Below are 23985 nucleotides of genomic sequence, written 5' to 3' on the forward strand. Positions count from 1 at the left end.
GGGGGTAGGGGGGGTGGGAGGGGTCTGCTTTGATAGACATTTTTATAAGTGGGCGGGGCATAGCGTCCGAAGTGCCATTAATCTATCAAAAAAAAAAAAAAAAAAATGTAAATGGTGAAGATACATTTTCATGTCATTAGCTGGTGATTGGATGCTGAGCTGTAAAATGACGAAACTTCCTGGTTTAGGGGTGGGTTGTCATAGCAACAAAAGTTTAATATTTAAAAAAAAAAAAAATTTAATCCGACCCTGCACGTGTGTTTTTTTTTATTTTTTTATATCACATGAAGACGGTAAACTAATGGATGCATTTTAAAATACTGTGTGATGTTGCCGCAGGAACCCCCCCCCCCCCACCACCACCTCCACCACCACCACCACCGGGGTGGTGTTGCAGCGGGCGGCTATAATTAACCGTGCCCCCCCCCCCCCCACCAACACCCCCCCCCCATTTCCTCGCTGTCGCGAGCACGCGCGGCATACGTTGGAAGCAGCGCGCGCAGGCGGAGTTTTTTTTTTTTTTTTTTTTTTTTTGGGGGGGGGGGGGGGGAGGAAGGGGGAGGGGGGGTATCTATGCTACACTACACTTCCGCGTTGTCTGTCACCGTAAAGCAGGAAGCACTGTAGTAACGTGAAGGAGTTCACGGATCCTGCTCGCCGTGTCCCTGCAGGTATGTCCACCGGTTCTTCCGCCGTCACGTACCGGAACGTCTCTTTCTCTGCGTGTCAGTTGTCCTTAAAGCCGTCGCGGTGTTCAGACTTGATCATTCTTCAGGGCTAATTCCTCCCCCCTCGGAAAACTCAGGGTTTTTGTGTTGTTGTTGTTTTGTTTTTTTTGGACAGGGGCTGTCAGCTTAAAAAAAAAAAAAGAAAAAAAGAAAGAAAAAAAAAAAAAAGGGGCCCCCCCCCCCTACCTCCACCTCTCCCTCCGCTCGTGTGAAACCACAAACAGGTGATTTTTGTTTTTGTGTTTTTTTCAGTCGTCGCCAGGTGAAAAGCCGGAGCAGCTACATGGAGGCTAACTAAACTAAACTCACCCCGCGGATCAATCGGTGCTCAGCCACGGAGGAGGAGGAGGTGGGAGGAGGAGGTGGAGGAGGTGGTGGTGGTGGTGGGGGGAGGAGGACTGCGGTACACTAAACACCAGCAATGCCAGCCGGTAAGATATATGTGTGTGTGTGTGTGTGTGTGTTGACATGTCGAAGAAATAACCATACAGTCGGAAGTGTTGCGTTCAATGTCACTGTTTTGGGCTAATTATAAACGGCACGCGGATGGAAGTTGAAAAAAAAAAAAGTGCTACGGTGCGTTCAAGTGTTCCTGTTTAAGTGTGGAATTTACAGGTTTGTCACCTGCGGTATCCTAATTAATCAAATGTTCATCTAAACACTAAAAAAAAATGTTAATTTTACAATGATATTAACCAAAAGCAGTGTTGTTTTTTTCTCCTTATGAGCTTTATGATTTGAGAATTATAAAAATAGTTGCACATTAATTTTAAATTTTAGTCCCGTTGGTTATAAGTTCCTCTCTGAGCCCACGTTGACCTCCAGTCCAAGAAATTCCAAGACATTTAATTTACAGTGAGACGTCAAGGCAAACGTGCATTTGGGAAGCTCGATCAATACGTTATTTGCGTTTTCTTTGCAATAAATCAAGAGTTTAAATGGTTGTAATCGATCGTGAAAAGGATGAGCAGCAGTTCGTCAGCTCATCGTCCTCAGCCTGAGACGGCAGACAAATTCCACCAGCTGTTGCGCCAGAGCTGAAAATATCAAGTCTTGTAATTGATTTCGTTGCCTGACAGTTTTTAAAGCTTCTTGTTTATGTTACTGTGAACCTGGTTGGCGCCGACCAATCGTATTGTGCCAATTTGTAACTTCTTTTTTTTTTTTTTTTTTTTGTAGTATTTGAAAATATTTAGATTAATTTGCTGTTAATACTTCAAAACACCCCAATTTCTTTCTAATTATAAGCAGGCAGTAAGTAGACGGCATGCAGCAGGGTGGTGGCAACAGAGGGTCATGTGAGGCGATGGGTGCTTTTAATCCCTTTTACGCTCTTAAAAAAAATAATTATATGTTATGCTGATATTTTAAAAGACTGATTGATTAATTAACAGATTAGTGTGCAATCGAGGTGAACCTGGGAGCAGTTCTGATGCGGCGTTTCTGTTCCTACTGAAGATGCATGAAGATGTCAAACTGTTGTGATGCATTCAGGGGGTGTTCGGCAATTTTTTTATTAGACTAAAAAAAAAATCGGAAACATACCCATTTTGTTTTTTTTATTTTATGTTTTTTGTGTCCTCCTTCGCTCCCTGTCCCGACTTCAACAGTCTTTAATCCTGGACGTGTGCCCAGTAGACTGTTGCATAAATAAAGGGACGGCATGGGGCATTAGAAAACCGTGTGTGTGTGTGTGTGTGTGTGTGTGTGTGTGTGTGTGTGTCCCGTCCTGTCTGTTTTCTATTTTGGGAAAGTTGAAAACTTTGGGCCCCCCCTCTTCAACCCCCCCCCCCCCATTTCTTCTTCTACTCCTCCAGCAGCAGCTGCTCTGGAAGGTAACCAGCTGATGTTTACTGGAGAGCGTTTCTCTCCTTTTAAAAACAAAAACAAAAGACACTTAAAAAAAAAAACTCCCTCCAGACATACTTGTTGTTTCTTTTTATTATTTTTTTTTAATTTTTTTTGGGTGGCGGTGTTTCAGACGGCGTCGGCAGCCTGGAGGACTCTGCATCCCGGTGCCTGTAATTACTCCCGGTGGTAAACTGCTGATTACATTAGCGGTAATGTGACGCCTTGAACATCGATCCCTGGATGGATGTTGTGTGTGTGTTTGCATATGTCGGCGACGTGGACTGGTAGACGGCAGAACCGCTGCTGACAAATATTCTCAACGGGGGTTAAAACGGCTAAAGCCGCCTAATTGGCATTTTTTTCGCGACATCGTTAACGTATCCGCTTCGGGCCGGGCGTTTCGCGCAAAAGCCCGAGTCGAAATTTCCGCGTAACTATTCGCTGATTTACCGAATTCCCGCCGCACGGTTTTACCTGCGCAGCTTCGGAGACTGGTATTCATTATTTCGTACAGAAAAGGTAGCAATGTGGAAACGATAGGACGGCAGAATAACCAACAACAGCTTCGGAGACTTGGTAGCGAGTTGTTCTTCTTCTGATGTTGTTTAAATGGCGGCTTTTATGCCAAATTACCGCCACCTTCTGACAGGAGTGATGCATTACAACCAGGCGCCAGTAAAAAAAAAAAAAAAAAAAAAAGAAAAGGGAAATAAGGAAGAACGATAGTCCCACCTCCTCATTTTTTTTTAAATATATTAACAACTATTTGAATATTTGAAAAATCATGTCCCATCCCTAAGTATAGGAAGCACCTTAAAAAAAAAAAACACTAGAGTCTGGAGCTTTTTATCACATCACACAGTTTTCCTCGCCTGCTGGATATTTCAAGTGGTTGTCATGGAAATGTAAGATGACTTGATTTTCCTTTTTTTTTATTTTTATTTTTGGATTAGTTTTAAGTTAATGCTCATTCAGGCTCGAAGCTGCAGTCGAAAAGTGAAGTCTTTTGAGGTTTGTTTTTTTAAAATCGACACGGATTATTTTTTCCTCCTGTGTGTGTGTGCGCGCTCCATTTCGGCGTCTGTTGTGGTCTGGAGGCTCTCATTACCCTCAAAGTGTTAACCACCTCAATTAAGTCATTATGTAGGACAAACCCGCCGCTGCTGCTGTCACCGTTCGGCTGAATGAACAGTCAGATAAAGCACATGGTGAGATAAGTGGAGATAAACGGACGGGTGGATGGATTCCTGCTGGGATCTTCATGTTTTTTAGTTTTTGTTGTTGTTGTAGAACTCGTCTTAAAAAAAGTGACATTTTCTGGAACGAGATTTATTTATTTTGTTAGTCGGGGTCGTTGTTTTTTTTCCCCCCAGCAGCCCATTAAACGTCGCATTTCGTCCGGAGCGACTTGTGAAAACGCACCAAAAAAAAATGATGACTTAATTATTGAAATAGTTCGTTTTCCATTTGATTTATTAACGTAAAATCGACGTGAACGTCACGTGATCACTCGCAGCCGTTCGATGCGTACGAAGTCCAGCTGCTGACTGTTTTCAAATTTTTTGCGAGCTATTGTTAATTGATTTTTTTGTTTTGTTTTTATACTTTAAAGAAATAAAAATGGGAAACAAGTCTGTGCCCAGAAAAAAACAACAAAAACATGGAAGATACAATCTACAAATGGTCCTAGAAAACAGGTTTTGGTTCAGTAGCGGGTCGTTACGTTGTTAAAACGTGTGCGTTTATCTTTTCACCTCCTCTTCACCACGCTCAACACATAAAGAACGATCACTTCCAGGTTTTATTTCCATTTGCTTTACACTTTTTTTTTTTTTTTTTTACCTGCGTTGGAGGAGCGTTACATTTCCAGTTTGTTGTTAAAACAAAACAAAACAAAAAAAGCAGCTAAACGGATGTGGACCACCTGCTGTGAGCCTCGTCCCCCAGCATGCATCTGTGTCCCAGGTGGGACGTTTTTACGATGCGAGGGGAGAATCAAAAGTCGAACCTGTGCTGGTTTAAAAAAAAAGAAAAGAAAAAAAGATTCATGCTCACGCCGGCTAAGTGGTTCCTGCGCTCTTGGGACGGTTCCTCCCTTCGGTCGTCGGCCGTGATTTGTAGCCGAAGACGGTTTTGTTCTGCAAAGGAGGATTTCGGAGGGGGAACCTAAATATAACTTCAAAGGAGACGCGGCTCCCATCTTGTTTTTCCTCCGCCGCTCTGCGTCTTTTAAACTTTTTTTTATTTATTTTTTTATCTCCTTGTCTCTCGCTTGTTGTGCGACGCTCAATTTGTCGAGGAGGATTTTTTTTATTTATTTTTTTGACACTTTTCTTCTGGCCTTTTTTGTAGTCGGATGTTCGCCTCTATCAACTTCAGACAGGTGTCGAGAGGCAGCAAAACGCCACCAGAATTGTTAAATGGCTGAGCGGGAAAAAATAGCAGCCGGTACTTTCATGTTTTCCTCAATGTGGATTAACCTCCAAAGTATTTCTATGCAAATTCACATGTACAGAATCGCAGAATTAAAGTGGAAGACTTTGATGTTGAAACACGAGACGGTTCGGCTCTCCCGGTGGGCTAAATTAAAGACTTTTATGGGAATAATGTCTCCTAATTTTGCAGATCAAACCACAGGCGATATGTCACTCACGTTGTTCGGTGCTTTTTGTATATCAGACAGCGTTTCAAATTACAAAAACATGACTCAGAAATATGTCCTTTAGAAAACCTAATGTTGTTAAAAATGTTGATTTCTCACGTTGCAGTAAAACTGAGACATTAAAGATACTGAAGTTTATACATTTCATGGTCGAAAATATTTGGACGCACACGTTAAGCTGCCTTTAATTTTATTGCATGTCGCAACGTGTGAGATGAGTCGAAAAAAAACAAAAAACAAATCTTGGTCTTAATCTGTGTCAAGCTGTTGGAGATCAAGTCGTTGGATTGTCTGGTTGGATGGTTAGTTGGTTGGTTGGGAGGGAGGTTGGTTAGTTGGTTGATTGGTAGGTTGGCTAGTTAGTTGGTTGGTTGGAAGGGAGGTTGATTGGTTGACTGGCTGGTTGGGTGGTTGGTTGGTTGGTTGGTTGGTTGATTGGTTGACTGGTTGGGAGGTAGATGTTGGTCGCCGCAGTGGTCAAACTGTCAGGACTTGGTCCTAAATGTCTGACGCCCTTTGAATTTTGCTGCAGGCCGTCTTTGGTCACCAAAACTAAAAAATGTGGCCTTTTTATGAATTCTCACGGTGTAATCTTAGACGACCGTTTCTGCCTGACAACCACGGAGTTTACCACGTTTCTCTCACAACCATAAACGTACGTCAGAAAATCCCGAAAACACACAGCAGAAAGTGGCTTTTTAAGTGTTGCTTGTTTAAGTGTTTTGCGGATGACCGAAGCGTTGACGTGCCGCTCCAACAACCGCTGGTCTTCTCGTTTCGGCCGGATGTTGAACCCGCCCCGCCGCGGGCGTTCTCGCTCCCCGTTAGTGACCTCCGACGATGTTGGGGACGAGGTCCGGCTCGCCGTCAGCGTTCCAGCTCATCCCAAAGGTGTCGGGAGGGAGCCGAGGTCAGGGGTCAAACGGGGAAAACCGTTTCTTTATGGAGCTCCTTTTATGTCCACAACACAAAAGCACTGAACTGTTGACACACCGCCGTCTAAAACAAACGATACTCGCACTATCACACTCACACCGGCCGGTAGTACACAAAGATCTCGAAATTACACTCCGATGGCTCTAAACAGGGATTTTCATTTCATTTATTACAGACAAAAATGATTTTTTTTAATGTTGGTATAACAATACCAACTGCCGTCCCTGCTGCTGATACACAGAGTAACTACATCTCCCACAATGCCTTTCACCTCATGTTGTCAAGTATCGTTTTATTTGGTGCCTAAATCATCATCATCAAAAAAACAAAAAAAACACAAAGACCGTCATGTGTCGTCAAAGTGAGGCGTCCCATGTTCCTCTGGTCGACTCTTGCGTGATGTGTTTTTGTCGTCGGAGCACACGTGACGAACACGGAAGCGTGTCCGGAAACTCCCACGTTTTATTTCTTCTTTTTTTTTTTTTTAAATATCGTCGATCTCCAGAAACACTTAACTTCCCCCCAAAAAAGTCCATACTTTCGAAAAGAAAGTCCCCATCCTTGCTTTCGACGCTCCTGCTTCCTTCTTCCTCTTTCAGTTAATCGTTAAAGCATCTGGTAAAAAAAAAAAAATAAAATCTAAATATCCTCCAATTTTTTCATTCGTCTTCACTTTTGCAAAACAAAACTTTGCAAAATGTTCGTCGTGTTCGAGGTCTGAAACTAAAATTAGTCCTTGCAAAGATGGAAGTACAAATACACACACACACACACACACACACACACACACACACACACACACACACACACACACACACACACACACACACACACACACACACACATAAAAAAAAAGAAGCTGTTATACAACCACAGAGGCCCACACACACACACACACACACACACATACTGAAATGATAAATTCCTTCCACAGCCGTCCCTCTCAGTAAATCTGCATAATCACACTTCAATCAGGATGATTAAAACACCTTTAATTCCCCCCCCCCCCACCCCCTCCCCAAGCTCTCCAGTGTGTGTACAGAGTGTTTTTAATGTGTTTTCCTCTCGGCACTCGGGGAGAATCGGTACTGAGCGGTGGTTGGGGGTTTGGGGGAGGAGGGAGGGGGGGTGAGTGGGGGTTTGAACGTTTTAGCTGTTTTGGACTCGACTCTGCAGAGCTGCAGCTTCACCTGCAGCCATCAGCTGAGAGCTGCTGCTGCTGCTGCTGCTGCCGCCGCCGCCGCCGGCGAGGGGAAAACACAAGCACTGCAAGGTCAGCGATGAGTGTCAGTGTGTGAGGGGGTGGGGGGGTAGAGAGAGGTAGAGAGGGAGATCGAGAGAGAGAGGGGGGGAGTTGAATCACAGAGGAAGTGAGAGACGGAGGAGTCGAGGTCCACCTGGCAGGCCGTCCGCCGCTTCGAGATGGATTCGGAGAACAACGAGTCGGGTAAGGGGGGTCGGATTGTTGAATTGTTGACTCCTCTCGTGTGTGTGTGTGTGTGTGTGTGTGTGTGTGTGTGTGTGTGTGTGTGTGTGTGTGTGAGAGAGAGAGAGAGAGAGAGAGAGACAGTGACAGAGTACGGGAGGCTAACACTTCCAGGTCCAAGTGAACAAGCCTGCGTGACGGCAACCATTGATCTGCTCTCTGCATGAACCATCAAACCCTCCCTCCGTCGTCCAATCAGCCGCCTGGTTCAGCTTGATTGACACAGCCTCGGGACCAATCGGTGTGAGCGCACAGATTTCCTTGTTGCCGGAACACGTCGGGGGTGGGTGGGTGGGGTGGGGGGGGGGATGAGCCGCGAAAAGGATGCTGATGATCGATTGTTCTTTGTTTTTTGTGAACCGAAGCTCCTGCTGTCCCTTCAGCAGCTGCAGTGTGTGTGTGTGTGTGTGTGTGTGTGTGTGTGTGTGTGTGTGTGTGTGTGTGTGTCTGTGTGTGTGTGTGTGTGTGTGTGTGTGTGTGTGGATTTGTCTCTCACGCATATTCAGTTAATGAAAGTTTAAACAGCTTCAAATGTGAATTATTTATACTCGGGTCCTCTTAGAAGCAATACGTGTGCATACAGTATGACAATTTGGGAAAAAATGTTTTCCTATTTTTTTATTAGACAGTAGAAAAGAGGTAACGGTTCCACCAGGATGGTTATTACTTGCTGATTTATGATTCCTACAAAGAAAACTAATATTGTATGAGATGCTCTTTTTAGTAATGAAAACGGTCTAACTTTGGACGGAGCTTCTGGTTCTGAAGAAATCAGGGCCGATGCAGAAGTGCCTTAAAGCCGCAATACCACCGAGTGCCACTAGGGGTCGGCTCCAAAAAAAAGAGGCCTCCGGCTCCGAAGACTCCCATTCAACTTCTCTCATCTATTCTGGACGTCCACCTGAAAATAATTCCCGTCATGAATTAGAAAGTAAGCTTTAAAAAGCTGTGTTTTTTTTTTTTGTAGTGGGGGCGGGGCTTGCCTGTTTGATTGACAGGCCTGTGGTGCAGTCATGTAGCAGAAATGCTATCCGTTTTCTTGGTTTTCTAGTCTCTTCTTCTTGGTTTGGTTTCCTGTTCCCGTTCTACTGTTGGTTGCCGCTGTTGTCCGTGACGCACTCGCAGATGGTGTTTGGTTGCCGGGGCCGAGTTTTACGCCAGTCTAATAAAAGTGTCTGACCAGGAAAAAGGCCTCTGGCTGCATAAACACAGACTACCTGCGGAGCGCTGATAATACCGGACTTTTATAGATTTTTGTTGTTGCAAAACCCGCTCGATGAATAGTTATATTTAACGAAGAACTGTACGTTTTAGCTGCGCATTGTAACTGTGCGTTGATATTTTTTTTAATGTGATAATTATCTTCCCGAGAAAAGCAAATTCCTTCCACTGTACGCGTGTTGATGTGGATATGGTACCAAAATGACAAATACGTTCAACCTTGAACCTTCAGACCGTTCAATTTGACTGCAAACACGACTTGACGAGATGAACAGCATGAATCCCCCTCCTCCCCTCCCCTCCCTGATATATATATATATATATATATATATAATGGTGTCCCTATCAGTGTTAGTGTGAGTGTTCCCAGGTGAAAATCTGAGCATTTTTATTGGTGTTTCGGGTTTTGCCCGGCGGCCGTCCTTGAGCCCTCCCACCCCCCCCCGCCGGCTGGCAGATGTTTGATTGGCGGCAGCGCTGAAGCACCAGAGGTCATCTGTTGCCTTTCATGCTCAATTAAGTCCCTCCCATCCTCTCTAGCTGCGAGACACGTGCACACACACACACACACACACACACACACACACACACACACACACACACACACACACACACACACACACACACACACACACACACACACACACACACACACATGCCTGTATTTTTAAACTTCTATTCCTCCCCTGAGGACCCTCATTGACATGCATGTTGAGCAACTAACCCAGACAATGGCCCGGTTCTAACCTCGGCTCTAAAAAAAGGTGGATTTAACCCCGGGAACAGGTTTTTTTTTTTTTTTTTTTTTCAGACACAGAGTTTAATGTTTTTCCTGTTTTCCAGTTACAGGACTTGGATGCATTTTGAATATACTGAATGTTATACACCTCAAAACTTTAACGTTTTTTAAAAAAAATTAATTTTTTTTTATAGTTTTAGTCAAAAAAACTTGTCACCTCTGCAGCTGAAGTAGTTTTATTTTTATTTTTTTAAATTTTTTTTAGATTCGGTTCAGAATGGACGAGTTTGCAAAAAATTAGATAGAAAAGTTATTTAAAGGTCCGTAAATTTACGGCGGAAGTTCGAACAATACGCGGCGTTTCCGATACGCGGATGTACTGAAGTGGGTCGCCGCGAAGACGAGCGCACGCACGCGGGACAAACATGCACACGCTTGTCCTGTCAGAATAGCTGACTAAGATGCACCGCACCCACACATGCACAAAAGCTGACTGCAACAATCAGCTGGCAGAGCAAGACCACACACACACACACACACACACACACACACACACACACACACACACACACACACACACACACACACACACACACACACACACACACACACACACACACACTGCTCAAAACGCTGGAGCTTGCATTTTTTTTGCATTTTCATTTTTTTATTACAAGCAAACACGCACCGTGCAGGCAGAAGTACTAAAAGTTAAAATTAATAATTAAACTTCACCTGAACATTATAAAGTACGATGACACATCAACCTGGTTAATATTTGTTTTTTGCTGCTATTTTTTTTTTCTTTACTCACCGCTCACGACAGGTTTTTGTATCAAACGTCCTGATTACTGTGTTTTTGATGCAAGACCGTTGGTTTGATGTTTCCGGTGCCGTCTAAAATACACGTTTTTATTGACGGAGGAGTAGATTCGTTTGAAACCGAAGGCTGCCGTACTTCCAGCGTCCAGTAGACCGACTTCCGCCCGCCCGCCCGCTCACATGTCGGATGTGTAAAGATCGTGAAGAACTACAACTCGCTCAGAAATGAGAAGCAAAAAAACCCGCCTGTCTCTCACGACCGTCATCGCAGGGTGAAATTAAGGTCGGAGTCGAGATGGGAAATCAACAGTTTTGGTCGGTGCAGATGGGATCAATTAGCAAAAAAGTTGAAGTTATAATTACAAGTAACCTACTTTGTGTAGATAAACTGTCCAAATGGGGCTCGTTGCTAAAAATGACTCTCCTTGACCTTTTTTTTTTTAAATTATTTTTTTTTTACGGCGTAAACCATCAAGAGCTTTCGGTGAGAAAAAAAAAAAAAAGGGCAAACGGCCCCCGAGCGTCATTAGAATGTGACAGATGGACTCCGAGATGTCATGTGACACGGATAAACAAACATGGCTACCGAGGTTTCCATCAGATTTCCTTCGGACTGATTGCACGTAGTTGTTTTTTTTTTTTTTTTTCGCCAGCTGTGATTCGGGACGTTCTCAAAATTCACTCCAAAAGAAAAGTCAAACGCGAAGCGACGTCTCCATTAGATCGTCTTGAGGTCTCTCGCCCTGTCGACTCTTTGATCTGATGGTGTCCGACCAAAACTGACAGATCAGACGCCCCCCCCCCTCCTCCCCCTCCCGAGTCGGCAAAAATTCCTCCGTTTCAACACCAACCATCTTTCTACCTCCACTGACGATAAGCTTGTAGAGTTTTCGTTTTTTTATTTTTTTATTTTAGGTGACACCGTCAGAGGCAGGAAGTAAAAAGAGGTCTTGAAAGACTACAGCTTGAATTCATCTGAAAATTCAAAGTCTCTTGCACGATTAAAAGTTGTTTTTGAATTTTTTTTTTAATTTGTTGCGTTCTTGGAAATGACAAACAAGTTGTCTGCTTTAGTTCGGACCAACCGTTAGAATAATACCTGAAGAAGTCGGTGAGTTAATCACTCAATTATATCATCGATATATAACGTTGTTAAAAATAAGAATTTGCTGATTATTCCTTTATATCATTGCATGAATAAATATTTTTTGAGGTTTTAAATTGTTGGTTGGACAAAGTGAGACCTTTTTAAAATGCACTCTGGAAACTTTGACTGACCGAATGATCAATTAAGAAAATATGTTCGCAGGTTAATCGCAAATAGAAAAATGAGTTAGTTGCAGCCTTAGATCCGATACGCAAATACTTAACTACTCTCGCTTCGTTTACTTCATCGGCACATTTAGTCTTTTTCTTTTTTCCAACATGAGCTCAGTCCTTATAGACAGAAATTATTTTAACGAGGTGTGTGTGTGTGTGTGTGTGTGTGTGTGTACGTGTTAGCCTTTCAAATTATTAATATTTGAACGCGCACGCTTCCCGTGGAAGATGACAGCTGGTTGAATCGATAATGACGGCTGCACACAGAGCTGCAGACACACTCGGTTAATAAATGGCCGTGTATGAATTTGATTGGTTTGCGTAACTGTGCGCGTGCTTTCAATCACCTCACTTACTCCCTTCAACAAGATTGGTGGAAACGCAGGAGACAGAATTCATTTTGTTTTGTCGGACAGCAAAGATAAAACATGAATATTGATAGGAGTCGTCGTTAATGGGCTCGCCGTCACCGCGGCGATCGCATCTGTCTGCTGGCCTCGGTATGCACAATATATCAGTGGCTGATACCTCATTGGTACGTCGAGGAAATGTTCCGTTAATGGAAGTTCAGCGGATAATTACATCCCATAATACAGAGCTTCGCTGCAGACAAAGAGACATTACTCTAAAGCTGCTTGTGTGTAAGTGATTTTTTTTTTCAGTTTTAGAGGTTATTCTCACAGTTTTTACCGCTAATACATTTTTTTTTTCAAGACGGAAATCAGGTCTGGTCAATATTTAGTCTACATATGAAAAAAATAAAAAAATAAACAAGGTTTGTAAAAAGAAATTTGCACTAAATTAATTTACTCCTTTTTTTTTCCTACGGATGGTGATGCTCGTAATGTCAGTAAAATTCAATCTAAAAAGATATTTTTTTTCCCATTTTAAAATGATTGGTCAGCAATTTAGAGGCGCTAATTATGAGTTATTGTTGGTTTTTGGTGCATCTTTTTGTTGCCTCGTCAGGGTTTAATTTAAAATCTATTCCAGTTCACAACTTAATTTACTTTAATTCATACTGATAATGCCCAGTTTTTTTTTTCCTGAATGAGAAGTGTTGAGTTTAACTCGTCTTGAAATGACGAATGCGAGGTCAGATGTAGTAAGCCTTTTTGTTTTAAACTATCTGATCCGCTCTCGTGTTACCTGCTCGGTTTCACACATCCGGCCTCCATGTTGTCAGATGTCCAAATGAAATTGGGGGTAAATTGAGAACCGCCGGGCCTTCCCAGAATACCAAATTCCTGGAATCTCCATCCTGCAGGATTAACCGATACGGCCGAAGTGCCAACGTGATCAGTTTAATTGAGTCTGTGTTAGATCAAGAAGATCTGATTACTGATATAGATTCGTTCAGAGGCAGGCCCAGCTAATTGGATTTGCTTCCTCTTTAAAGAACCGGCGCTTCTTTTATAAGGTCGTCTCGAGCTGGAAAGCTTTACTTCTCATTGACCTCGCTGAAACTTCAGACGCCTAAAATAGTAGATATCATGTAGTTGGCATCAACATCCTCATTATGTTGATAGAAAATACGATTTGGGCAGCACGTTTCCTTTGAAGCGTATTTGCTGCTGCAAATTAGTCGTACATGAATGTCATTTACGAGACGATCGGAGGCCAATTGAGCCGACCACCATGTAATGTAATCACGCTGGAGTGTGTTGCAAGAAAGTCAAAGCGCCTCCGTTACACTTCCAGAATACAATAAACTTACAACCAGATCTGATGTCGGGTCTCGCACACCGTCCGTCACTTCCACACAGCTGCTTTATGTAAAAAATTTTTTTTTTATTCCAGCACCACCACGCCTGATTAAACCTAATAAAGTATCGATCGGGTATTGATTGAGCATGCTGAGATCCAGCAAGGCCTTGATAAACCTGAGGTTAATCTACTAAATATTGATTTGTTGGACCCTTCCCGAGCGAAGACGCTTTATTTATGATTGATGGCACTGTTTTGGTTCAGCTTCTTAATTTGGTGCTTTTTTTTTTTGTTTTTTGTTTTTGTATCTCCTTTTAAATCATGTTAGCTGCTTGGTTTGGACTCTTCGTTGGACACATAAAGCTTTTCAAAAGATGCCAGGTTTGGCCAATTTCTCTCTTTTTTTTTAAACTGAATTGTTTTTTAAGACTAATGAACTAAAGTGTGAAGCAGCTACAGTAATTGACTGACCGTTGTTCCTTGTGTAAATCCCCGGCCTGTAAATATTCCTCGTGTTCAGTAAATGTGCATCTTCATGTCGGATGGTCGAAGTATTTTAAAGTGTCTTTTGTTGGCGTTGCCGCGGAGCAGTTTGTGGACAGAAAACGAGGGTTTGTCCATGGTCAGTCGTCCAGAGTCTTGTTTCCATACACGGTCAGCGCCAGCAGCCTCACAGCTTTTTGACTAAACGTCTTTGTTTTGAGTCCCGTGAGAGGCGGACATTTGCAGATCCCAAGTAAAATATACACAAGCCTCGTTTCAGGGGTAAATGTACAGTAAATCCACGTTCCTTATGTTTTCGACTGCAAGGTTTTTAATATGGAAATACTCTGAGGCAGAACCTTCATTTTTAAGAATGTTTCAGAACGAATTTAAAGGAGGAACTTTAACCGTAGTGAGGAGTAGATCGTTTTCGACGATCGTTATTGGAAATAAATATGTTTAGCCCATGTTTTTACGGAGAATTTACGCTCCTCCGGTTTAAATTTTTTTTTGTTGAGAATTCAAAGAAGTTTTGTGACTTTGAAATCTTAAAAAGCTTTTTACTCGCTACGCTTCAAAACAAAAGTAATCGTAAGTCCCCCGAAGAAAAACCAACTCCTACATTTAGGTATAGATTTAACAAGCAGGAAACAGTTTTCAAAGTAAACAAAAGCCAAATTAGTCCGGATTAAAATCACCGCAGTGACTGCGGAAGCCTTCGGAGCTTCGGGGCTCACCGTGTTTGTCTCTCCGCATCCGTGATGCTCCGACCTGAAGGCGTTTCGCTGCACTCAGTATAGCCGCATGGCAGAGCTCCATGAATTCAATGGTGTATGGTAATTACACGGTCGGCTGCTTCGGTCTACCGCTGGACGCTCGCCATCGCTCCTCCGCGGTCACGTGACGTACGTCATGATGTGTGTAGTCTGCTGTCTCTCTCGTGTCCCGTGGTGTCCCGTAGGACTGCAGGAGGAGATCCGCGTGTCCTCGCTTTTGTCTTCTGGACGTTTGCCTCTTTGGCTTCAGCTACGGGTTGCGTCATGGCGTTGATTATTCTGATCGGGTTCAATGATTTTGATCCAACAGTGATCCGCAGTCCCCGAGCAGTGCTAATTTCCCAAAGCCGATTCTATTTCAGGCGACAAAACAGATGTAGAACAACCAAATAAATAGGCGATACGTTAGTTTTACGGGTTCTTATATGTTCGAGCTTATTTTCTGGAAACCTTCCTCGTAACGTAAATTTTTTTTAGCTTCGTTTAGTTGTAAAGATAGAGAAGCTGCGAGTTCCTGACTGGTCCTGACATTTTTGAAACGGGTACGAACGACACCTTGACTTCAAACCGTTTATGTAATTACTTCTTTTTTTTTTTCAATACCAATGCTCTGATATCCTTTTTAAGAAAAATAAAAAACTGACACTAATGGTACACAATGTTTAGTTTTCATGCAGTCTAGAGAGGGAGAGTGTACCATGGGTACATTTCTCTAAACGCCTAAACACATGCTATCAGTGGTTAGCTGGCTGCACCAAGACAAAGGTAAAAATGGGGCGTTATAACGTGAGATTCACCTCAGTTGTAACGGAGCGATTTTATTTTTGTATTTTTTATCAAGTGTATGTGTAGAGTAAAACCAAAAATGTATTGGTGTGCAAGAAACACAGGTAAAAAAAAAAAAATTAAAAAAAATGTGTTACTGAATGATAAGAAAATTATCAGTAGTAGAAAAATATTGAAGAAATTCAGTCAGTGTAATGAAGGTATTGAAGTTTGGCATCCAGCCAACTTGCTTCTTTAGTGTTTAAGAAAAAAAAAAGAGGAAATTATTCAGGAAGTATTTGGAAAAAGTCTTTAAAAATAAACCTCTATTTACCAGTTTCTGCCGCGTGTTATTAAGTTTGTGGTAAAAGAAAGTGGGTTGAATCGCTGCAGTGGAAATTACATAGCTTCGTGTTTCCAACTGTCGGTGATGATGATCGACGAACGAAATGCAATCATTGCTAAAGAAAAAAAAATGACTGAATAAAATGTATTTCAACATTTCTCATTCTCACAAACTGCACACATATATATATATATATATATATATATATAAAAAAGTGAGGCACATAAAACTGTCAGGGTTTTTTTTTTTTTTGCAGCCAATATACCAGCTAATGTGAAAGGAAATGAAGTAAAGTTTCCAGGAGGATTACTTTGAAAATACGTGACAAATACGCACATTTTAAAAGCCTCCAACTTTGCTTTTGATAAAAAAAAAATTAAAAAAAAACCCAACACGAAGGCAAAAGAAACTCAAACTCATCCGCTGAGCCATACTTGAGCTGTTTTGACTGCCGAGCAGATGTGTTTCTTCAGCACAAGTAAACTGGAGTGGTGCTGCGTAAACAGCTCCATATGCCCGCCAACCGCCACGGGCGCCTTCCCGCTGCCTCGTCGGGACGCCGAAACCGTCCGTCAAAAGAGGAAACGACCCCGAAGAGACACGTTCCTCTTCGTGTCCCGGCAAAACCGGAGGGTTTGCTTTCGCCGCTCTCCCGTGCCGTTTCGACCCCGAGTTTATTCAGCGGCCGAAATAAAATCCGTTCGGTGGAGAGTTGAGCTCCTTTAAAGTAGTTTGAGGGTTTTACTTCATGCTGGCATTGAAAATGATACTAGAAATGAATCCCTCCCAAAAAGGTTTTAAAGCTATTTTTGAAATCCTTAAAAGGATAAATGTCCAAGAAAAGAAAAATGGCTCCATACAGTTATTTGGCAATTTGATCTGAGGGGAGGAATATCGGCTTTTTAAAAGGATTAGAATTGAATTTTTCCCCTCGCTTCCCGTACTCTACCTGGTCTCAAGTTTGCCTGCTGTTACAGTAATGTTTCTTCGTCATTGTCCAGCTGCTGCTTGTCAGAAGCACATTTATTGGTTATATTTCATTCTCGGGTTTTAACGCGCAAACGCTGAGCGGACGGGATTCTCTGGAGGCGGAGGAGACAGGAAACCGTGGAAACCGGCGGAAAGGAAAGCGTAGTTTCCATGTCCCTTTCCTTTCTGTCTTTATTTTTGTGTGTGTGAAGATCTCAGTGTGGTGCAAGCGCCTCCACCGCTCTGCCTGAGCTCCCGTTGTGAGCTGACATGACGGTGAAGGTCTGAGCAGATAGAAAATGGAAGACCTCTTTTGATGCCATCTGTGAAGTAGCAGGTTTCGGTCCCGTTGACTTCAGGAGATGCACAGATGTGAATAAATGTCTTGACTTAAATGTGCACAGTTTATTATTTTACATAATCTGTCGCTTGAGGTGAGAAATGGATCTTGTTTATATCAGGGATGGGGTCGCCAATTTCGAATATTCGTTTTAATCTCCAAAATCGATTAGCACGCGCGACTTCCGTTCTTCTTCAGTTCCCCTTGTTTTTACCGACGCCAGGTTGTAATGCTTCACTCCCGGCAGAAGGTGGCGGTAATGCGCCTAAAAGCTGCCCGCCAGCCGCCATTAAATAATACAATTATTTCAATTTTTGCTTGAAATACCCATCGCTAGTTTATATTAGGGCTCTCGCTTATTATTTGAAAAATTTGTTTAAACGTAATTGACATTCGAACTCTAATTACCGGTTCAAATTCAAAATTGACAGTGTACATGCTCAGCAGACCTTTTTTTCGAAGTAGTTTTCCTCGTCATCCAGCAGAGGGCGCTCGAACAAATCCCCATCGGATTGACCCTTTAAAAAAATAAACGACTGCTGGAAACGCAGGGGGCGGAGTTTGAATTAATTTCGAACGAATTGCGTCATTCGCTATTCGTTTAAAAAAAAAAAAGCGACTGCTATTAACTGACGATTTCTGAGGCTTGTAACTCTTTTCTCTAAATGTTTTAGACCGACTCACCTTCGTTTCCCTTCCCTTCCTTCTGTTTGCCGAGCCGAGGACCGGTTTCACAATGCCGGGCTCCCGTCGTAATGACTATTTAGCCAATCGGCGACCGGCCCGACCCTAACCTACAAAACAAATACACACCGGGCAGGTTAATTCAGAATAAATAAAAAATGGACGCGTAGCCGTGCGGCAGGGACTTTTTTTTTTTTCCCCTCGTTGTGTGTTTGTGTTCATCCGCGGCCGACCGGTGAATCACGAGCAGCTGCAGCCGCGAGGCCGCCGCCGCCGACCGGGACCTTGGAGACGGATACCGAGTCGTCCACAGCGTGGAAATGTCACAGAACAGTCATTACAGTGTGTCACTCGCACACTCGTCACTGAAGCGTGAAACACAGCGGAGACGTATGTCTGTGTGTAAGAAGACGTCAAACTGTGCAAGGGACGCTCCCTCGAGGTCTGTGTGTGTTTCTGGTGGTATATATGTAATTTATAGGCGACCGATGTTGTGAGGTGTCGTTATCCTGACTGTATCTGCGTAGCTTTTATTTATTCAGGTAGGTCCTACGCCGATTAAGAATAAAAAAAATAAAAACACGTCTATTTATTGCCAGGTTTTAATAGAAAGAAATGCTCAAAAGTCAAACTTATCCCTAATTGTAAACAAATTGCTTAATTAAAAAGAAATGTAGTAAAACAAAAAGAAAGTAAAAAAGAACATTCAAAGATCTACATTGAAATGGTGAAGATGAGTATAGCAGTTAGTTCAGTAATAATTCAGAACACCAAAAATACAATCCAAATCCAAATGTAAACTAGGTTTACTAAAGAAAATATACTGCAGGCACAAAAACGGTAAACAAATAAATAAATAGGTAAAGTAGGCAAAAAAAAAAACTTCAAAACAAGTACAAAATTTAATAAAATATTTAAGAAACCAGTTTTAAAAAAAACTCAGTGAAAATGAGTAAAACAGTTAAAAATGGCAAATAATTCAGTAATGTGAGAACATGAAAAAAAAAGAAGATAATCCAAATATAAATTACGTTTAAAAAAGGAAATTTACTGCAAAGACATGAAAACAGTAAAATAAATTTTTAACTAATGGCCAATTTAAAACGGTAAAAAAAAAAGAAGTAAAACAGAGGAAGATAAAATGACTTATTTTAAAAGTTGGTTTCAGGACTCGGCGTGAGTCTCAGCCGTGCGTCGGTAAACCTGCAGCGAGACGCTGACGTTTCCTGCCGAATTACACGACGTCGGGTTTGTACGACACCAAATTAATTAGCGGAGGTCGAGAATCAAACGGACGCTAATCAGTTGTTTTGTCTGGGTTATCAGACTCCCGTCGGACTTCATAACTTGAATCCGTGGTGCCGCCGCTCGGCCTTTATGTTCCGCCGTGGCGCTCCAATTATCTTTCCCTTCGGAGCCGGGGGAAGCTTTCTCATCACGTCGGTGTCACCGGGTCGCCGCAAAACTCTCGACAATCTGCGATAAGAACCGGCCTACGCACACACATGCACGCACACGCACACACACACACACACACACAGGTCTGAACAGAATATAGGACTGGTCATACGGCTGTGTGGCGCCCCCTGCTGGAACTCTTTTACCCCCCCGAACAGCTTTTACAATTCAAACATCATATAAATCTCCTGACTTCACAAAATAACAAACTGTGTATCTTTTGGTTATCACTACTTCCCCAACTTATTATATCTCAAACTTATTATCGATTTACTGTTTTGAGTCTTTTTTTTTTTGTTGTTGTTTTTTTTTTTTTTTTTATTAGATGAAAAAATTCTATAATTGTTTGATTTCCGTTTTTTAAAAAAAAATTTTTAAGTAGAACATTTTCTGGTTGCTTTGGCGTTCTTTGATGGTAAATTGAATGTCTTGTGATCGTGAACGTTGACTGTACATAAAATGGGACGGAGCTTCTGGCTCTTAAAAAGCGAGGCCGATGCGGAAGTGCCTTAAACTGCAATACCACCGAGGGCCACTAGGGGTCGGCTACAAAACGGCTCCACAGGACTCCAATTCAACTTCTCCCGTTGATTACAAAGTCATTACATTATTTTACACGAGTCAATTATGGTGTCATTCGCCAAAGTCACTCTTTCCAGCCATCTGAAAATGATCCCATCATGAATTAGACATTAGGCTGCAAAAAAAAATGGTATTTTCCGGTGGGGGAGGCGGCTTGTCTGTTTGATTGACAGGCCTGTGGTGCAGTCTGGTTTCTGCTGTAGGTGTGCGGGGGCATAGTGTCCTTGGCGATCGCGTCAGATCCACCGCTCTCCAATAGATAAAATGGCAATCGCAAGCTGGTCAAAGCGAGGCTACAACAAACCCTTCAAACTAGACATAAAAAAACAAAAACAGAAAACAAGTGAATTTATATGAATTTTACCGGATGTGTCACCGTTTGATCGAGTTTGGCAACCAGAGCTACTTAGTTAAAGTCAGGCGAGCGTGATCATAATCGTGGCTCAAATAAATGTGTTGACTTATTGAGTTGATATGATCTATCTTCAATTTGCGTGTGAAGGAGTGAAAAGGACGAGAACTGAAAACCCTTCGACTGCCGAAGAATCAGGATTTATGACGAGGAATGTCGAGCTCAATCCTCTCTCTCCGTCTCCCTCCGTCAATAAAAGGCTTAGAAAGGTGAATCTGTCTTTGGGTCGAACCACCTCCCTTTCCCCCTGGACGCCCACCAGCTTCAGTTTTATCAGCTCCCTCCTCGCTAAGCTCCGCCCCCTGAGATCAAGGCAGGTTTTAGGGACGGTGTCGGGCGACTCGCCGTATTTCCCTCCCCTTGGCTCTGAAGGTTGAAGTGGGATGGTTGAGTTTCCTTTAACAAAACATGGAAAAGTAACGTTTTTATAAGCCCATCCGTTTGATTTTTTTTTTTTTGACTGATGTCCTTTTGTCTCCGTCCCCGAGAGATTTGTCGTTAGGAGGGTGGATGGGAGGACGGAGGCCGGACGGAGGACGGTAGCCTCACCGGCCTCTTTTCTCACCGTCTCGCTTCCTCCACTCCATCTTTTATGTCCGTTGTTTTGTCTCCTCTTTTGTCTTTCTTTTTGATCCACCACTTTAGTTCTTTTCTTTTTTATTTCTTTCCAACATCATTTCTTGGTCCTTCACAAACCTCCCGCTTGTCCCGTTATTGTTCGCCTCTCGTCCTTTCCTTTTCTACCTCCACCTCTTCCCCACTTTTTCGATCCTTCCTCCTTCCTTTCGTCCTCCGTCTGTTGTTTGTTTCTGTTGTCCTTCCTGCCCTCGCTCCTTTCCTTTCCTTTCCTTTCCTTTCCTTTCCTTTCCTTTCCTTTCCTTTCCTTTCCTTTCCTTTCCTTTCCTTTCCTTTCCTTTCCTTTCCTTTCCTTTCCTTTCCGCCCTCACTCCTCACCTCTCCTCCCAACCCCTCGCCGGCTGATTCCTCCCTCATGTTGGCTGTAATTTGCTCCGCTGCTTTTTGATGGATCTCCCCACTCGGCTGTTGGAGTCGTTGTCAGGAGCCGTTTGGCTTTCAGCCCCCACCCCCCCAAACCCCCAACCCCCCCAGGCAGACTGATGAAGGATCCGGCGGGGGAGACGGCAGCCTCTCTTGTTTTAATGTGTCTCTGAAAAGCCCGGATGTCACCAGATCCACCTTTTGAGTCCGCATCACCGTCACCTTACTAAATAACCAAGCCACAACCCCCCCACCCCCACCCCCCTGTTATAATTAATATATGATAGACAAATCCTAATTCCTGCAGCCACTAGAGGTCATTGAGGTCATTGTTTAGCAGTGGTTCAACGTGTTGCCGCAATTTATATAAGCAATATATATAAAACAAATATCTGTTGTTGCAGGAATTCGGCAGCTCAAACATGCTCTTGACTTTGCTGCGACCTTTTTTTTCATAAAACAATATCACACAAAACTTCCTAAAGAAATATAAGGTTATAAATGTTTTTTTTTATTCAAGACTGTCCTTCAGCTTTTTTTTTTTTTTTTTTTAACACAAAACCTCCAACTGATTGCATTTTCTTTTCCTCCTCCTTTTCTTTTTTTTTTTTTTTTTTTTCTCATATATCCCTCCAAACCCGTCGCTTTGTTCGGTTGCTTATTAATCTCTAAGTTCTCCTTATTCGATGTTCTCGCCGTGTACGTAGCGGTTCGAATATATAAAAAATAAAATAAAATAAATCTAGTCGTCCGTTTGCCGTGACGAGATTCTTTCCACACGTGCGTCGACATCTCGCATCTTCCCACCTGCGGGTTTCCAGAGAGCTCAAATTTCTCATGACAACCCCCCACCCCCTCCCCTCCTCCTCCTCCTCCTCTTCCTCCTCCACCTCCACCCGCCTGCGTTCTCCTCCTCCGTCTAGGAAACGTGAACCCTGGGATTTCATCTGACTCAGTTTCCATTTCCTCCCTTTGTCTCCCCTGCATGAATATTTAAATGAGAAACACACAGCTTCCACCGCCTCCGCAAAACAAATCCACGACCTACAGTCGGATCATAATTCAATTGGAATATAACGCATCTATCACAAGGCGCAGTGTTGTTTTTAGTTGTTTTTTGTGTGGTCGCTGCTTAAATGTTTGAGGTAGTGCCACAGGGAAGGTGAAAACGATACCATCTGAAGTGGTATCTGAATTCTGGTTCGTCTGAAATCGCTCCATTGTTATGAATAAATGGAAATGTCAAAAGAATAACCTCCGTCTGAGGCTTAAAGTGAGACATTTACTCTTTTTTTTTCCTGTAGATTTAAGACTCTGCAAAATCTACATTATCTTTTTGAAATGCCGTACGTTAACTAGCAGCCAAGTATGTGGGAAAAGAAGAGTCTTAGAAATCATTGTGAGTTTAAAATTCAGTTTCGCTGTTGCAGCTTGAAACTGGACCTTCAGATCGGAGGTCACTCCAAGGTCATTTCTGCAGATCACAAATATTCTGTAGATTATCACAAAAAGAAAATCGAACTAAAGTAAAGACTTTTTTTTTTTTTTTTTTTTTTCCGTTGGAAGATCAGCTGTGCTAAAAGGAGCCCTGGGTGGAAAAAAAAAAAAAAAAAGGCCAGGTGATTTCATTTTTACAGAATACTGCATAATTGATAAATGAAGGCAATTTAGAAAGGATCAGAACATAAACAAATTAAAGGCAGTTTAAGATTTAAAATGCAGACAAATATTGTTTTGGAGAGAATAATTAAAGCAGAATGGAAGATCTTTGAAAGTAAAGTAAACACCTGTCGTCTTCATTAAAACTGTTTAACAGCGAAGCTTCAGGACTTTTTTTTTCTTTTTTTTCTGTCCAACTAAAATGTAAACGGCGATACTGCAAAGGTGAAAACCAGCGGTCAGCCCACCTGCCGATAAATAAAAGAGACCTTGAGAAATATTGTGTCCGGCGGTCGCACCGTCCCGCTGACGGACCTGCTGAACACTCCAGGCCACAGAGAGAACGCAAAAAAAAAAAGATTTTTAAGCAGCATAAATTTAGACATCCGTCTGGCGGGGGGACGGCGGCGGAGCGACAGGGAGGCTGGACATTTATGGGTCATCATCTGTTTTTTTGTGTGCATGTGCGCCCTTCAAGGTTCAAAAGTGGGACGTGGTAATGCAAGTCAATGAGCCCACCAGCCATTTAGAGCCGTGATTTTTTTTTTTTCAAAGGAAGCAAACACTTTGGCCGAATGCAAAATGCATTAAAAAAACAAACTGTTTTGGTTTCTTGTGGTGAATTGAACTGTAATTCATGTACAAATGACAGAAAAAACAAAAAACAGCCGTGGATCACGGTGGGAAGGTGTCTCTGTGTGTTTTCAGCCATGAATTTTGATAAGTGTAAAGTTGGACTTTCTTCTGGAACATGTTGGAGATCGATGTGGAGAGCAGGCTGGGGTCACTTTCTTATCCGAAAATTGTCCCGGAAACCTTCGATTTTTAAAAAAAAATGTATTTATTTAATTTTTATTTGTGGAGACGAAATATGAGATTTGTTTTGGCTCGAGAAAAATCCTAAAAGTATTAAACCGCCCTGAGCATGTCCTTCATCTTAACCGTCTCAATTGTGTCCGTTTGCGGCGAATTTAATATTATGAAGTCGGTACTGTCCTTCGTCATTGGACGACTTTGGTTTTTCAAAAAAACGGCCTTCG

General features: G+C 42.5%; 1 protein-coding gene across 3 annotated transcripts in view; it reads left to right on the forward strand.

Annotated features, from left to right (window-relative positions):
* Positions 1-1114: 1114 nt before the first annotated feature.
* The window catches only part of efr3a (EFR3 homolog A (S. cerevisiae)), an 85737-nt gene continuing 62866 nt past the window's right edge, over positions 1115-23985 (forward strand). For 2 of the 3 annotated variants that reach the window (XM_069720494.1, XM_069720495.1), the window contains exon 1: positions 7558-7624. In XM_069720494.1, coding sequence (XP_069576595.1) covers positions 7600-7624 — 25 coding nt within the window. In that variant the 5' untranslated portion in view covers positions 7558-7599. Of the gene's footprint in view, positions 1160-7557; positions 7625-23985 lie in introns of those variants that run through there. The other variant, XM_069720497.1, reaches the window with a different exon arrangement.

The sequence above is a fragment of the Brachyistius frenatus genome, unplaced genomic scaffold, assembly GCF_029030835.1.
Source record: "Brachyistius frenatus isolate BFR_SWC_R1_liver_20210118 unplaced genomic scaffold, ASM2903083v1 Contig_242, whole genome shotgun sequence".
Classification (NCBI taxonomy): domain Eukaryota; kingdom Metazoa; phylum Chordata; class Actinopteri; family Embiotocidae; genus Brachyistius; species Brachyistius frenatus.